We start from the raw sequence: 17461 nt of genomic DNA, 5'->3' as shown, positions 1-17461 counted from the left end.
GTTGAAGCAAGTAAATGGTTCAGGGACAACAGTTTATTTGTGAATGAGAAAAAAACATTATGGATGAATTACAGACATGTTTCAAATAATATGAAGCCCAATATAACTGTGAAGCTAGGCCAACAGAATATACTACAAATGCCAAATACAAAATTCTTAGGAATTTGGTTAGATGAGCATCTAAAATGGGACAAGCATATAGATGTGCTCAATAAAAAGTTAAGTAAATGTTGCTATGTATATAGAATGCTCAAAAATTGCTGCAGTGATCAAACAGTATTGTGTACATATTATGCATTTATGCATAGTCTTTTGCGATATGGTGTCATATTTTGGGGCAATTCAAGTCAGGCAAAACGCTCCTTTATTATTCAAAAACGAGCGATAAGAATCATAAAAGGAGCTGCACCTAGAGATCCATGTAGGGAAATTTTCAAGGAATATAAAATCATGACTCTTCCATCCATTTACATCTATGAAAGTATATGCTTCCTGAAGTCTCACCCCCAGTTTTCTTCTTTAAACAGTGAGTTCCATGACTATACAACAAGACAGAGTAATGAATTTCACAGAGAAGTGCATAAGAAAGCCCATTACAACAAGAGTGCAATATACCACCCAAAAATTCTCTATAGTGCTCTTCCCTTAAAAATAAAAAGGATTCAGCAGCTGAGCAGTTTTAAAAGTGAACTCAAAAGAATGTTAATCAGTAATAGTTTTTACAGTGAATTCTTCAGAAAGATAGCGTGCCTTCACCTATCTTATAAGTTACTCATATACAAACTTGTGTCGTGGGGTAGGCTCTTTTATGTACACACAAAAATTAATTAATCTGTCAATATAGAGTGTTATAATCATTGTTTCTTGTTGCTGTCCATTATACACAGAATATATGTAACTTATTTGTGTCCTATATTGTTACAAATTTATATCATGTAAGCTATAATTATTTTGCCCATATACACTCCTGGAAATGGAAAAAAGAACACATTGACACCGGTGTGTCAGACCCACCATACTTGCTCCGGACACTGCGAGAGGGCTGTACAAGCAATGATCACACGCACGGCACAGCGGACACACCAGGAACCGCGGTGTTGGCCATCGAATGGCGCTAGCTGCGCAGCATTTGTGCACCGCCGCCGTCAGTGTCAGCCAGTTTGCCGTGGCATACGGAGCTCCATCGCACTCTTTAACACTGGTAGCATGCCGCGACAGCGTGGACGTGAACCGTATGCGCAGTTGACGGACTTTGAGCGAGGGCGTATAGTGGGCATGCGGGAGGCCGGGTGGACGTACCGCCGAATTGCTCAACACGTGGGGCGTGAGGTCTCCACAGTACATCGATGTTGTCGCCAGTGGTCGGCGGAAGGTGCACGTGCCCGTCGACCTGGGACCGGACCACAGCGACGCACGGATGCACGCCAAGACCGTAGGATCCTACGCAGTGCCGTAGGGGACCGCACCGCCACTTCCCAGCAAATTAGGGACACTGTTGCTCCTGGGGTATCGGCGAGGACCATTCGCAACTGTCTCCATGAAGCTGGGCTACGGTCCCGCACACCGTTAGGCCGTCTTCCGCTCACGCCCCAACATCGTGCAGCCCGCCTCCAGTGGTGTCGCGACAGGTGTGAATGGAGGGACGAATGGAGACGTGTCGTCTTCAGCGATGAGAGTCGCTTCTGCCTTGGTGCCAATGATGGTCGTATGCGTGTTTGGTGCCATGCAGGTGAGTGCCACAATCAGGACTGCATACGACCGAGGCACACAGGGCCAACACCCGGCATCATGGTGTGGGGAGCGATCTCCTACACTGGCCGTACACCACTGGTGATCGTCGAGGGGACACTGAATAGTGCACGGTACATCCAAACCGTCATCGAACCCATCGTTCTACCATTCCTAGACCGGCAAGGGAACTTGCTGTTCCAACAGGACAATGCACGTCCGCATGTATCCCGTGCCACCCAACGTGCTCTAGAAGGTGTAAGTCAACTACCCTGGCCAGCAACAAACAAATGATCAGCAAATGCAGTGAGGTGGAGGTTCCCTTCTGTTTTGGGGTGGCAGTATGTGGGGCCAACGTACGGTGCTGGTGATCACAAAGGCACTATAACAGGTGCATGATATGTGAATGCCGTCCTCCGACAATTTGTGCCTCCATCATTCTCATCTTGTGAGGGTAATGACATCGCTCTACTAGAGTGGCCAGCATGTTCCCCAGACGTGAACCCTATCAAACAAGCTTGGTATAGATTGAAAAGGGCTGTTTATGAACAACATGACCCACCAGCCACTCTGAGGGATCTATGCCGAATTGCCGTTGAGGAGTGGGACAATCTGGACCAACAGTGCCTTGATGAACTTGTGGATAGTATGCCATGACAAATACAGGTATGCATCAATGCAAGAGGATGTGCTACCGGGTATTAGAAGTACTGGTGTGAACAGCAATCTGGACCACCACCTCTTAAGGTCTCACTGTATGGTGGTACAACATGCAATGTGTAGTTTTCATGAGCAATAAAAAGAGTGGAAATGATGTTTACATTGATCTCAATTGCAATTTTCTGTACAAGTTCCAGAACTCTCGGAACTGGGGTGATGCAAAACTTTTTTTGATGTGTGTAATTCACCATTACATATTATTAATTGTTGTAAATTTGGTAAATAATTCTATGAAATAAACTAAATTTAATGGAATTAGTGGGGATGACATGAATGAAATGAAATGACATAAAATTATATCAGTGAATTATATTCAGAAATGCTGAATCTGCAACATAATGAACATCTTACAAATAAAAACTCATGGCAGACCTGGATTTGAACCTGGTGCAGTTGTCTTCCCTTTTAGACTGTCTACGCACTTATACAGCTCCAGGTCATATTTTCATATTGTTTGCTCCTTCTCCCACTGAGTAAGTGGAAATAGTATCATTGGGGGAACAGATGAGATCAATTTGGATGAAATGTAATGACATGAAATTTATGTAACATATATCAAATCAATTTAGAAATTCATTAAACTACAGGTTGCAGTGCTGCTGTTACCTCAAACATTGGGTTGTTATTATATCTGAACAACTGTAGTTTGACAACGTTCTTCCACACACTGACCTTCTGAACTTCATCACCAAAGCTGTAATAACTACTTTAAATCCAAAGAATGTTATCTCTTCAGTACCACATTTTAGGAATAAACTTTCCGTACTGGTACCATTTGTAACTTAGTATGCAATATACTTTCCTATACTTTAGATACCATAACAACTCATATTAAATGGATGTGTTAATGCTTCCACTTATAAGATCAATAACTATCTCAAAAGTTCATATAGCTTCGATTTTAACATGTATCTACTGTTGATTAAACAGTTGTTTGGAAGTCTGCACATCTCCATGGCAGGATGGTGATCCATTGAATGAACCCATGGTCAGAAAAATCAGAACACCTTGAACAACTAGAGGACATGTACAAGTACATTAGTATATTCTACAGTAATAATTAGCATTTCAGTCACCTTGGTTTAGCATGTGTCCTGTTGATTAGCTGGCACAGGGTCTGCCATGGGCCCTGATAACTTGTTCCATGTGTGATAGCATCAATGCATATTATGTGCAAATGGCATCCTGTGGTATAGCCATCCAAAGTTCACCTGTGGTGGCTGGCATTGGGTCACAACACAGCACCCATTGTTTCACCATATCCCACACATTTTTGATTGGCAACAAGTTTGGTATCTGGCTGGCCAGGGCAAAAAGCTGTGACACTAAGAGGGCAGGTGTCCATGCAGCAACATGTGGTTGTGCATTGTCTTGCTGAAAAATGTTGTGTGCGATGTTGTGCAGAAACAGTATGGCTACAGGTTGCAGGATGTCATTCATGTAGGTCTCACTGGTCATGATGCCCTGGACACGCACCAGCTGTTGTGATTTGTGTTGTACCCAACAGCACCCCACACCATAAGGCTTTGACTTGGCACTGTATGTCTCATGTGAATTCATTCACTGTTATTTCATTCCCTCTGTCTGTGGCAAACCAAAATGTGGCCATCGTTTTCAAACAAACAGAACCTGGATATGTCTGAAAACACTATCTGATGCCATTCCTGTCCCCAGTGATGTCATTCCATACATCACTGCCATATAGCACGTTTCTACACATTTGTCAAAGGTAGGCAGAGAACTGGATGAACACACATAACACGTGCCATAATAAATGGTGTCAGACTGTCAGCCCTGATAATGTATGATATGTTACACTGTTCCCCTGTTGCACCAGAGCTGAGGAGGAGGCAGATCTGTCCTGCAATGCCATTCGGATGAGGAGTCGATCTTCTCGGGGGCTGGTCTGGGTGGTGCAGCCTGACCCATCTCATCATGTTCTACAGTCTTCCATGAACCATTCTGGACACAACCAGTGCACTGCCAAAACACTTCATACCATATCAGCATCAATTACTGAGATAGATGTGTCACATTCTCTCATGCCAATAATGTGCCTTCTTTCAAACTCAGTGATTTGACGGTATGGTTCAAGTACATATCTGTGAGGCATCCTGCATGTCTGTTCAAGTCACATGGATCAATTACCTTCAGTTTATAGCAACAACAAGAACCTCAGGCACATTTTACCAGTAGGTGGTGTTGTGCTGCAATATCAGTGTTGGCCTTGAACCCAAGAGCTGGTGATTTCTGCAGAACATACCAATGTATGTGTCTTGTGAATATGAACATCCTATCCCTAGTCATTCCAGGTGTTCTGTTTTTTCTGAACATGAGTGTACTTATTGCTGCATCTGAGCAGGTATTTTCTCTTACTAAGTTTCCACACCGAAGACGCATGTTGTCTCTCAGTGTGGCTCACCACATGCACAATGAAAATAAAACCAGGGCATAATATATGCACATTTATATTATCCATATTCTTTTATGTTATTATTTTCTTACTTTCTAAATTAGATTTATTATGAGTATCATTTGTCAGTTCCCTGGAGTGGTATGTATCACCAAAAAGATGCAGAATTTCTGAATGGATTTCATTGGTATACACTGCTAGTCATTAAAGCTGCAGCACCAGGAAAGTTGGCAAATAACAAAGTTTTACTTATACTATGTATAAAATATAATAGGTGATTTGGAGGTACAAAATTTAGTACATGGAGCTGGCACTTCTGGTAGGAACAATGCTATAACCCAGCTGAGCTCACGAAAGCTCAGGCAATGTGAAGCCTTGGCTTACCAGTATCTTGTTGAAAAACAGTGCCATGGAGGCCTCAAACATAGGACAAAGCCACTAGCTGTAATACATCAGAAACGTAATGGCTGCTGTTAAACCGGAGGAGATTATGTTGTGTGCCCAGTGACACCCGATAAAGTACCACCATGCCATGTGCTGGGCCTGTATGATGATAACAAATGTAATCTGGTAGTGTTTGCATTCCTTAGAGCCTCTGTTCATGGATGTGTCCATTATGTTGTACACTGAATGTGAATTCATCTGAAAATATGATATGGTGCCACTCTTGTTTCCAGTCTGGTCACTGGGCACACCATTGTTGGTTTACCTCTCTCTGCTGCCATGTCAGAGGAAGCCCCAACAATGGTCACCATGCTAACAGTCCATGGCCCTCAAAAAGTCATCATGCTGTCAACTTGGATACTTTTTAAATATCAACAGCATGGTAAGATGGCGACGCATATACACTCCTGGAAATGGAAAAAAGAACACATTGACACCGGTGTGTCAGACCCACCATACTTGCTCCGGACACTGCGAGAGGGCTGTACAAGCAATGATCACACGCACGGCACAGCGGACACACCAGGAACCGCGGTGTTGGCCGTCGAATGGCGCTAGCTGCGCAGCATTTGTGCACCGCCGCCGTCAGTGTCAGCCAGTTTGCCGTGGCATACGGAGCTCCATCGCACTCTTTAACACTGGTAGCATGCCGCGACAGCGTGGACGTGAACCGTATGTGCAGTTGACGGACTTTGAGCGAGGGCGTATAGTGGGCATGCGGGAGGCCGGGTGGACGTACCGCCGAATTGCTCAACACGTGGGGTGTGAGGTCTCCACAGTACATCGATGTTGTCGCCAGTGGTCGGCGGAAGGTGCACGTGCCCGTCGACCTGGGACCGGACCGCAGCGACGCACGGATGCACGCCAAGACCGTAGGATCCTACGCAGTGCCGTAGGGGACCGCACCGCCACTTCCCAGCAAATTAGGGACACTGTTGCTCCTGGGGTATCGGCGAGGACCATTCGCAACCGTCTCCATGAAGCTGGGCTACGGTCCCGCACACCATTAGGCCGTCTTCCGCTCACGCCCCAACATCGTGCAGCCCGCCTCCAGTGGTGTCGCGACAGGCGTGAATGGAGGGACGAATGGAGACGTGTCGTCTTCAGTGATGAGAGTCGCTTCTGCCTTGGTGCCAATGATGGTCGTATGCGTGTTTGGCGCCGTGCAGGTGAGCGCCACAATCAGGACTGCATACGACCGAGGCACACAGGGCCAACACCCGGCATCATGGTGTGGGGAGCGATCTCCTACACTGGCCGTACACCACTGGTGATCGTCGAGGGGACACTGAATAGTGCACGGTACATCCAAACCGTCATCGAACCCATCGTTCTACCATTCCTAGACTGGCAAGGGAACTTGCTGTTCCAACAGGACAATGCACGTCCGCATGTATCCCGTGCCACCCAACGTGCTCTAGAAGGTGTAAATCAACTACCCTGGCCAGCAAGATCTCTGGATCTGTCCCCCATTGAGCATGTTTGGGACTGGATGAAGCGTCGTCTCACGCGGTCTGCACGTCCAGCACGAACGCTGGTCCAACTGAGGTGCCAGGTGGAAATGGCATGGCAAGCCGTTCCACAGGACTACATCCAGCATCTCTACGATCGTCTCCATGGGAGAATAGCAGCCTGCATTGCTGCGAAAGGTGGATATACACTGTACTAGTGTCGACATTGTGCATGCTCTGTTGCCTGTGTCTATGTGCCTGTGGTTCTGTCAGTGTGATCATGTGATGTATCTGACCCCAGGAATGTGCCAATAAAGTTTCCCCTTCCTGGGACAATGAATTCACGGTGTTCTTATTTCAATTTCCAGGAGTGTAGATGTGGTAGTAAATCGGTCCATAAATTGCGAGTATTTAGCGTCAATAAGGTGCAAGTTATGCGACAAAATCGAATCAAGTGGCATTAGAATTTGTTCAGTGTTGCATATTTGGTATCATTCGCAGTGCTTCGCGAAAATAAATCAAGAAAACATTTCGTGTACGTGTGGAACAAAGTGTAACGGACGTCTGGCAGCGAGTGAAATGTGTCACGCAAATCGTGAAATCATAGTACTCGAATCACTGCAGAAAGAACTGAAAGTCACAAGAGAACATGCTCTGTTGTTGGAAAACATTATTAAAAGTCTATCTGATCCATCACATAAAGAACTCGGTCAACTTCAGGAGTACAGTGAACCAAAGAAATTTGCAAAACCTAAATTTGCTTCCAGTGAGTTAAAAGTTCCGTTAAGAAATCGATTTCAACATCTTATTACGGATTGTGAACTTAAAAATCTTGAAACAAGCAACTCACACCAAGACTACGAATCGGAATTGGCGGACAGGAAATTTACAAAGCGTAATAAGTCAGTAAAACGTAACTGTCTCGATGTTGCAAACAAAGTGACTCCTAAAAACTTTAGTAGGCCTACAGTTTTGCTTGCTGACAGCCACGGAAGAGGAATTGCAGGAATTCTTCGTTTCCAGCAGGATCTCAATATTACAAGTGTTGTGAAACCTGGAGCAGGCCTAAAAGAAGTTTTGAAAGACTATAAAAACAATAATCACGTGACACAAAGTGAATGCATTGTAATATTGGGCGGCGCAAACAATGTATATAAGAATGAACTAATAGTAGCAAACAGAGTGCTAAGAGATGTGCTATGTACAACAGAGGCAACAGAGGATCAAAACGTTATTGTTGTAGGCATACCACACAGACATGAACTTACTGAATCTTCTTGTGTGAACAGAGAAATCCAAAAAGCAAACAGGGTGTATAAAAAGATCTGCAAGAGCACTTCTAATACTTTTTCCTCAGTATTGACGATCTTGAAAGGCAGCACTTCACAACACATGGTATGCATTTAAATAAATGGGGCAAATCGCTGCTCAGTCAAAAGATCAAAATGTTAGTGGATAGTGTTTCTCCTAGATGTGAGAAAAGTGATCCTATTCCACTACCACTGATAAAGGACGCCTGCAAAGTATCTTCCCTACCATGTACTCCAGTTGCAGCAGTAACACAACATCAGGTATCACTGATTACAAAAGAATGTGGTGGGAGAGAAGAAGCTGTAACTACAGTTACAACAGGTAGAACACCTCATTCAGGAACTAAGATAACAGAAACAGCAAAAGTGGCAGCATATTCAGCTACAAGTGTACCAACAGGTGATCCAGCTGTTCATTCTGCAGCAACATTTGAACTACCTACAGTGGGAATCCAGCCACTTAGATCACGTCATGAACAAGAAGAAGAGAAGAGACCTCCAAGAGTAGAAGCAGTATCAAGTGTAGCAGGCAAACGGAAAACTGTACCTCCATTATGTCTAAATGATTTTTTAGTAGAAGGCAGCAAGGGGAAGAAGCCCATAAGATAAATAGTGCTAGAGATTTAATAGCCTCTCAGCAAAATAGTGCATCTGTAAAGAAAGACAGGTTTGATTTTATAATCTGTTATCTTAACATTGAAGGAGTAAGGGATAAAGAATTTATTGTCAATGACTTTGGATTAGAAACTAAGTTTGATATCTTTTGTTTAAGTGAACACTGGGCTAGTGAGAGTGAACTTACATTTTTTAAATTTGATAATTATAATCTAGCCCCAGTAGCTACTGCAGAAAATTGCATTTAAGAGGTGGTGTGGCAATATATGTTAACAAGTCACTTAGTGGTACAGTCAATAGATTAGATCTAGATTTTCTGTGTGATGAACAAAACTTTGAAGCTGCTGGTATAGTAATAGACAGTTTTAAGTTAGTTGTAATTTCCCTGTACAGGTCACCTAAGGGTATAACCAATGTATTTTTAGAAAAACTGGACCTGCTGTTACATGTACTTACAGATACTAGATGGATACATTATGATATTGTGATAGGTGGAGATGTGAATGCTGAATTCGATGTTACAACACAAAAACGTACTGTCACTGAACTCCAAAACCTACTAAGACAGTGCAAGTTACATTCAGTCAATAACAAGCCTACAAGAGAACATGCATGTCTTGACAATATTTTTGTAAATTTTAAAACAACAGAAGAATCATGTTTTGTAACAGTATTTCCATATTCTGATCATGATTCAGTATCTTTAAATTTGTTGTACAATATTTATAAAAATCTGAAAACCAACCATGCTAAATTAGCCTATGTTAGATTTAGGAATGAGTACAAAAAAGCAATTGTGGAAGCCAAACAAGCACACAATCTCAGAAGTATTGAGAAATCCACCAATAAGTGCAAAGCAGAATGGACACTAATAAATAGTGTCACCAAAGATAAAAGAAGTGACAAAATTAGTATCTCTCCCCAGGAATTTAATGACTTTTTTATTAAATCAGTTGAGGAAGTAGGAAGTGCTATAATTAAACCTGAAATCAGCTCATCACAGTTACTGTCAAAAAATATTGCTAGGTCATCAACAAACACAAATACCTTCAATTTTTCTGAGGTCTCACCTGGTTTTGTGTTAAGAATAGTGAAGCAGTTAGAATCATCAGACAGAGTAGACATATATGACCTGTCTTGTAACATCCCGAAGAAAGTAAGAGACTGTATAGTGTACCCCCTTACATATTGTATAAACAAGTGTATACTGGAGGGTTTTTTCCCTGATGAGCTTAAACTGTCTAGGGTAGTTCCAGTACATAAAAAAGGATATAAAAATTCTGTCTCAAGTTACAGGCCTATATCCATAGTCCCAGTTTTCTCAAAAGTTCTAGAATGCATAATTTACCAACAATTATCTGTTTACTTTGATAACATAGGATTAATAAGTGGATCACAGTATGGCTTTAGGAAAAACCTGTCAACCATTGATGCCATAGACAATGTTGTTAAATACATCCATCAAGTATTTGAAGATAAATGCTTTGCTCAAGTGACTTTTTGTGACCTAAGCAAAACCTTTGACTGTGTAGAACATACACTACTACTCGAAAAAATGGACTTTTATGGTGTTAAAGGTAACAGCCTTAAGCTATTAAGATCATATTTACAAAACTGTAAGCAAGCCGTCTGTGTTGGGAAAGAAATGTCCAGTATAGAACAAGTTAAGGTAGGTGTTCCACAGGGATCCGTGCTGGGCCCTTTCCTTTTCCTAATAATGATAAATGACCTGCCATCATTTATTAAATCCAGAACAGTACTCTATGCTGATGATACAATGTTTCTGAACAGCAGTAATGATCTTAATAGCCTTAAAACATGTGTTACAGAGACCATTGAGCAAGCTTCACTCTGGTTTAAAGCAAATGGGTTCTTGCTTAATGAAAGCAAAACCCAGCAGATGGTATTTAGTTTAAAAGACAAGTTTCCATCAGAAGATCCTAGTTGTGTTAAATTTTTGTGGGTATATTTAGATGATAAACTTTCTTGGAATCCACATATTAAGTATATTAGTGGTAAATTGTCTAGGGTAATCTATTTGTTAAGGCGATTAATGCTCTGTGTACCTAAAAATTATATTAGAGTATCTTACTACTCATTTTTCCAAAGTATCATATCCTATGGTATTATTTTATGGGAAAACTCCACTTGTGTGCATGATATACTATTGCTGCAAAAGAAAGCTATTAGGATAATTACAGTCTCACCATACAAGGCTCATTGTAAACCTTTGTTTACTCAACAAAAAATCATGACAGTAATAAACCTATCTATTTATTATGTTTTAATCTACACAAAAAAGAACTTACCTAAACTAAAATGCAGGGCAAATATACATTGTTACAGCACTAGGACAAACAGCTCTATCTATATGCCCTACAACAGACTGTCAAAATCAGTTAACAGTTATGAACTTATGGGCCACAAATTATTTAACAAACTTCCACAAGCTATACAAAATTTACCAGAGCAACAATACAAACAAACACTTTATGACTGGTTAGTTGTAAACCCATTCTACAATGTAAAGGATTTCATGACCTGTGATATTAAACTGTAACGTTCTTAACAATTCTGTTCTTTTATAGCATGTACTGTACTTTATTGTATTATGTGTATGACTTTGTCTATTGCTGTAATGGCTTAAAGACAATAAAATTATTATTATTATTATTATCATCATCGAAATCATAAACTGCAGTCTTGACAGGGAACTGTTAATTCTCAGCAAGTGCTGGTAAATGTTTCTCCTTTTTTCATGAGGCATAATAAATTTTTCTGGTGAACAACCAACATTCAAATGCATTTTATAAATGAGAAATTCACTGCATAACATTTATTTATACCTGATCCAGTCACATTAACCCTCTAACCACGGGCAGTTTTCCGATTTTTCTATACAAAATTGTGGTACATTTTTATTCAATAATTAAAATTGTTATAAGGAAACAATTATAAGAATGTAACAAAAAACCCAAAAACTCATTTCAGAGTTGATTATTAATTGACACTAAACTTAAATAATGCAAGAAATGTGAAAAATGCATTCAATGTTCTAAAACTTTATAAACGCAGAATAAACTTATTGATAAATTTTCTGAATTTGTATATCTTAGAGAAAGGTTCCATACACAAGCTTGGGACCATGATGTTTTTCAGATGGGAAAATAGCGACCTCTAGTGTTCCAGAGCAACAGAAAAAGATATCGTGGGGAAACAGCAGCCTAATTTCTTCCAGAGTAAACAAGAAAGTTTTGATTTATTTATTTATTTATTTTATTTATTTACTCTTTGCCCATGGACTCCAGCTGAAAATCCAGCTGAGAGTATTGGGTGTGTCATACAATAGCCTATTAACATCAAACTTGATTTCAATATATATATATATATATATATATAAATGAAACAAATGATTAAACATAAATAGTCCATAATCATACAAAGGTTTTACATGTTTCACATTATACGTACACACAAATCAAAAAAACATACAGAAATGATAATTTTTACAGGTACATTTCAGTAATGATATATTTAAACACCATCTTAGTATTCACTCAAACTGTATATACATTTCTCTGTGAGATATAGTTTCAGATGATTTTTAAAACATTTTAGATCTGTTTCTTTTTTAATGATTTTGGGGAGTTTATTAAAAAACCTTTTGCCTGCTTCTTCTGGGGCAGTCATAGACAGTTTTAGATTTCTGTTTATCATGTAGTAATTTTCATTTCCTCTTGTACAGTGTTTGTGTACATCTTTATTTAGGAGGTGTTTATCACTTGACCTTACCACCATTATGCTTTGGTATATATACAGTGAATATACTGTCATAATATTATAGTGTACAAAAGCTTGCCTACAGGTCTGTCTTGGTGGTATTTTTGCAATGCATCTCACTGCCCTTTTCTGAATTGTGAATATTCTTTTTAGATAGCCAGCTTGTGCATTTCCCCATATATGAACTGAATAAGACAAATGTGGGAAGACAAGTCCATAATACATTGATCTGAGGACTTTATCATCCACAGTCTTAGCTGTTTTATGCATGATGAAGATCTGTTTGTTTATCTTTTTACACAGTGCATCTATGTGCTCCCCCCATGCCAAATGTTTGTCTATTATAGTTCCTAGAAAATTTGTGCTGGTTACTTCTTTAATAGTCTTTCCATTTATATTAACATTTATATTATAATTTTCACTATGCTTGGTCTGAAATACTACATTCATTGTTTTAGACTGATTCATAAACAGGTTGTTTTGTGTTAAATATTTATTTGCATTTTCAATAGTCAGGAGTGCTTCCTTCTCAAGCTCCTCCTTTGTGTCAGCTGTGCAAATGATGGGAAATTTGTGACTTCCAGCATACAAACAGAGCAGAAATTACATCCAACACACTAGTTGTTGGCCCCATGAAATTGTCTGGAAAGAGCTGAATACACATGTCCCCATCGCCCATGACTGGAGTTAATGCAACCACCGCCTATGTTCGGCATCAGTGTTCAGTGTTCAATAACCACTTACAGATGGCAAGTGGCAGCACTAGCATTGCAGGCAGAGGGGGGTGGGGGTATAAAGCATGTCAGGAGGATGTGAAAAACAGTGCAGTCATTGTCGTAATGTGAAAATGGAATGATTTATCTGATGTCCAAAAGGGTATGATCATTCGCTTTCAGGCCACGGGTGGAAGCATTTCTGAAACAGCTGAATTTGTAAACTGTTTGCGTGCTGCCATGGTTAAAGTATACCATGCAATAACAAAAAGGTGCTATTCAAAACTGGCATGAGGCAACTGTGGTGCACCACAGCTATAGATGACCGGGGGGGGGGGGGGGGGGGGGGCACAATGGCATTCAAGGGCTACCAACATACCCACAGTTTTTCTCCTGAACTACCATTCAGCGAATATTGCTGTTTATAGACCTCTGCAGCAGGCACCTGCTTCAGGCACCCATGCTGACTGCTGTTCATCAGTGACAAAGGCTGGAAAGTTGGTATTTGCATGCCAATATCACAGCTGGACAACCACTGAGTGGTGACAGGTGGCCTTTTCATATGAATCATATTTTATGCTCTGTTGGACAGATGGTCATTGGATCATGAAGGGAGCATTACCATCTGGAGAATATTTTTGTGGAATTCCCTGGGTGATCTCATGAATCAACACAAGTATGTATCTATCCTTGTGGACCATGTCCACCCCTATATGCAGTTTGCTTTTCCTCAGAGCAATGGCATCTACCAACAGGACAGTGAAACATGTCACACAGCTCGCAGTGTACATGCATGGTTCAAATAGCACCAGGAGGAGTTTACCACACTCCCCTGACCACCAGACTCCCCAGATTTAAACTCAATTGAAAATCTGTGGGGTCACCTTGATCAGGCTGTTCACACCACAGATCCTCAATAGAGAAACCTAGTGCAGCTGGCTGTGGCACTGGAGTCAGCATGGCTCCACATCCCTGTCAGTACCTTCCAGAACTTCACTGACTCTCTTGCTGCACATCTCGCAGCAGTCTGTGCTGCAAAGGTGGTTATTTCAGGCATCTGACAGGTGGTCACATTAATGTGACTGGACAGTGTATGTACGATGCAGATGGAATTTCTCCTATCTACTGTGTGTGGTTGTGCTGAAATACTAATATATATCAAATGCATACCAAATGAGAGATACACTTCATGAAAAGTTTATCTTTGCTGCATGCTGCCTTCATTATGTTGCAATTTTAATCACATTTCATTGATTTGATCCTCATTGATTCCACTCATTTCATATCAGTGAATTAGATTCAGTTATATCCCTACGACAAGATAATTCATAGCTCCTCCACCAAATCTGTTTCCCAGTGCTACTATTCCCTCATACCCTTTGGGACAACCCCTGGTTCCAGTGCTCAGAACTAACAGGAAGATACATGAATGCCTATAAAAACTTGTGTTGAGACTCAAGATGTGTTCAGACAGCCTAATGGTAAAGATGGCTGATCATAATATGCAGGAAATCCATGTTGGAATCCCATCCTGGCACAAATGCTCATTCCTTACAACATAGTCATAAGTAATACTGCTGGTACTGGCACCTATTGATGACTGTATACTTAGCCTTCATCTTTCAATGTCAGATAGCACTAGTTGTAATATAAGTAAAATAATATTATACAATTCCATTAATGTGTCAACATGTGCAATTATATGGTGTAGTATCTAGAAGATGGTGGGTAAAACAGAAGTAGTGTAGTATGGATAAAAATGTTTAATGATGCTATTTGGATTTTTTATCATGCCAAACAAAATCAACTGCTGGGAAAAATCTGCTAAAATTACTGACCTAAGATGACTGATGAAGATTAAAACTCCAGAATTTCTTTCATAATCCACAAATTAATCACCAGCAATAAAATTCCTACTGCTGACTTACATCTAATAGTAATGAGAGTATCCTGCACAAGTACACAAATTAGCAAAAAAATATTGAGCTTGTCAGACAAACAAAAAAGACATTCCATTGAGAATAGCTGAGCAACATTTTCCCAGTACCATTCCAATAACATTAGCAAAGAAAGTTGCCAAATAAAACGTCTTGTATGCATTAAAAAGAAAGGACATGTGAAGAATTAAGTTACAGTTTTAAGGACTGTGATGCTGTAGTTTGCCGGCCAGTATGGCCGAGCAGTTGTTCTAGGTGCTTCAGTGTGGAACCGCGTGACCGCTACGGTCATAGGTTCGAATCCTGCCTCGGGCATGGATGTGTGTGATGTCCTTAGGTTAGTTAGGTTTAAGAAGTTCCAAGTTCTAGGGTACTGATGACCTCAGATGTTAAGTCCCATAATGCTCACAGCCATTTTATGCTTCAGTTTGTGTCTTTTGTGGGATCTACAATTTTAAAAAACCTCTCTCACACCGGCCTGATTTAGCTTCACTGATCAGGATAGTAAAAACATGCGTATATTAAGGGAATTTTCATTCACAAAGCAGGCTTATCACATTCACGCAGTTCAATACTGTTCTATCCTGATTAAATTGAGCTTAACTTAAATTCCATAAGGCAGTGAAGCAATTTTGAAGTCTCGGTGTGACGAAAATTGTCAGTCGATCTCCTGAAAACATTTGTAATAATTATTAACTTTTGGTGATCACATGGGGAAGACCAGAGATCTGCTGGTAAGACCATGTTAGCCTATTTATTTGAAGTAATAAACTGGATATCTTGAGCATACAAAACGGCAGGTTCGTCCAGTGTAAATCAGACGTTCCCCACTGATCCCGTGCAACACAGCATAGTAAGCAGACACTGTCAATAATAATCAGTTAAATAATATGTGAACACACTTACTTTAGTTTAGTTCATGTATTAAATTCCTTCTCATACAAAATCTCATCAAGATGGCGACTAGCTCAACAATACATACATATACATCCTCCTTCTTTCACAGCTAATCCGCAATATCTCCTTCATTCTTTTCATAAGAGAAAACATGGATAGCAGAGAAGCTATTCCATGGAGTAAATAGACGCTCCAAGGAATAATAGGGCTCGAAACTACTTTGCATTGATAATCATCTTATATTAAAGTTTAGGAATCGGTAAGGTAAGTAGAGATATTTCGAGATATGTACTGAGTTACATAATTTATAAAATTTCTGAAAATATCATGGAGAGACCGCTGCAAGAGACATTACACCATTTTTAAAATATTTCATGTAAAGATAATTTTTTATCATGTATGAAAAATGGGAATATGTTTCAAAAATATTCAGTTTCCAAACAAGCATTGATCTCCTCAAATAATTAGAAAATAGTAACTAGGCTGATAACAAAATTATGCAGCAAGTGGCACTGACAACTTATTACTAATAAAACCATTTAACACTGAGTGGCAGACATGTAGCACGCTCACGCAAAACCACAGTCACAATCACTATACTACCCACATAGTAGAGAAACGTCTACAATAATTCATTGATTAAGGGAAGTAACTTTCTTTCTTAAGGGTGGTGGTGTCATGCAAGTAACAATGCAGAGTCACAATGTTTGAACCATATCAAGTCTACTGTCTGCAGAATTTCTTATATGCAAGCTTCCAAGAGTGTGTATGTTCTTACCAGTGGCAGATACATTGGGGGGGGGGGGGGGGGGCACAAAGGGTGCGCACCCCCAATTGTGCGGCTGCCCACATTGCCACCCACACCATCCCCTCCAACCCGCATACTATTCGTTCATTTCTTTCCTCAGTCAACTCGACTGAATCAAGTTATTGTGTAGCTGTACTTATGTATGTAGCATGTGCATCTGCGTCATCGTATTTTATACGTTTCTGTCTGACACATATATAACTAACACCTACCAGTTTGCCAGGAGGAACAGGTGCATATAATTCATTATTTAAGGAAGAGAACCACAGTTGTAACTTTTTTATATCATAAGATGGCATTGTCTTGTATATGTGTATAATCAGTTTAAATAACACTTCCTTAAACTTTGCCTGTGACTTGCTTATTTTTTATTACAGTAAAATATAAGGTAGTTCAAGATATCTTTAGTGCCCCCTCCCTGAGGTTTCTCTGTATCTGCCACTGTTTCTTTCTTCATCATTGAACTCTTAATGCAAGGTGTAGTCAACAAAATCCCACAATGTGAAGGGTAATAAAAAAAACTCACATAAAACAAGGAGCTTAAAATATGCTTCCTTCCTAAAAAGCATGTGGGCTGCAATTTTCTTCAGTTGCTCTTGAAAAGTTATCGTGTGTTGACCTTTATTAATAACACATCTTTCAAGT

The 17461-nt window shown here is 40.3% G+C and overlaps 1 protein-coding gene across 1 annotated transcript in view; it reads left to right on the top strand.

The window, feature by feature from the left end:
• Positions 1 to 17461, top strand: part of LOC126249446 (uncharacterized) — a 261660-nt gene that overhangs the window by 232278 nt on the left and 11921 nt on the right. Inside the window, exon 7 of the mRNA XM_049951100.1 lies at positions 8114 to 8570. Coding sequence (XP_049807057.1) covers positions 8114 to 8570 — 457 coding nt within the window. The remainder of the gene's footprint in view (positions 1 to 8113; positions 8571 to 17461) is intronic.

This window comes from Schistocerca nitens, chromosome 3 (genome assembly GCF_023898315.1).
Source record: "Schistocerca nitens isolate TAMUIC-IGC-003100 chromosome 3, iqSchNite1.1, whole genome shotgun sequence".
Classification (NCBI taxonomy): domain Eukaryota; kingdom Metazoa; phylum Arthropoda; class Insecta; order Orthoptera; family Acrididae; genus Schistocerca; species Schistocerca nitens.
This window is presented reverse-complemented; position numbering and strand designations above follow the sequence as displayed.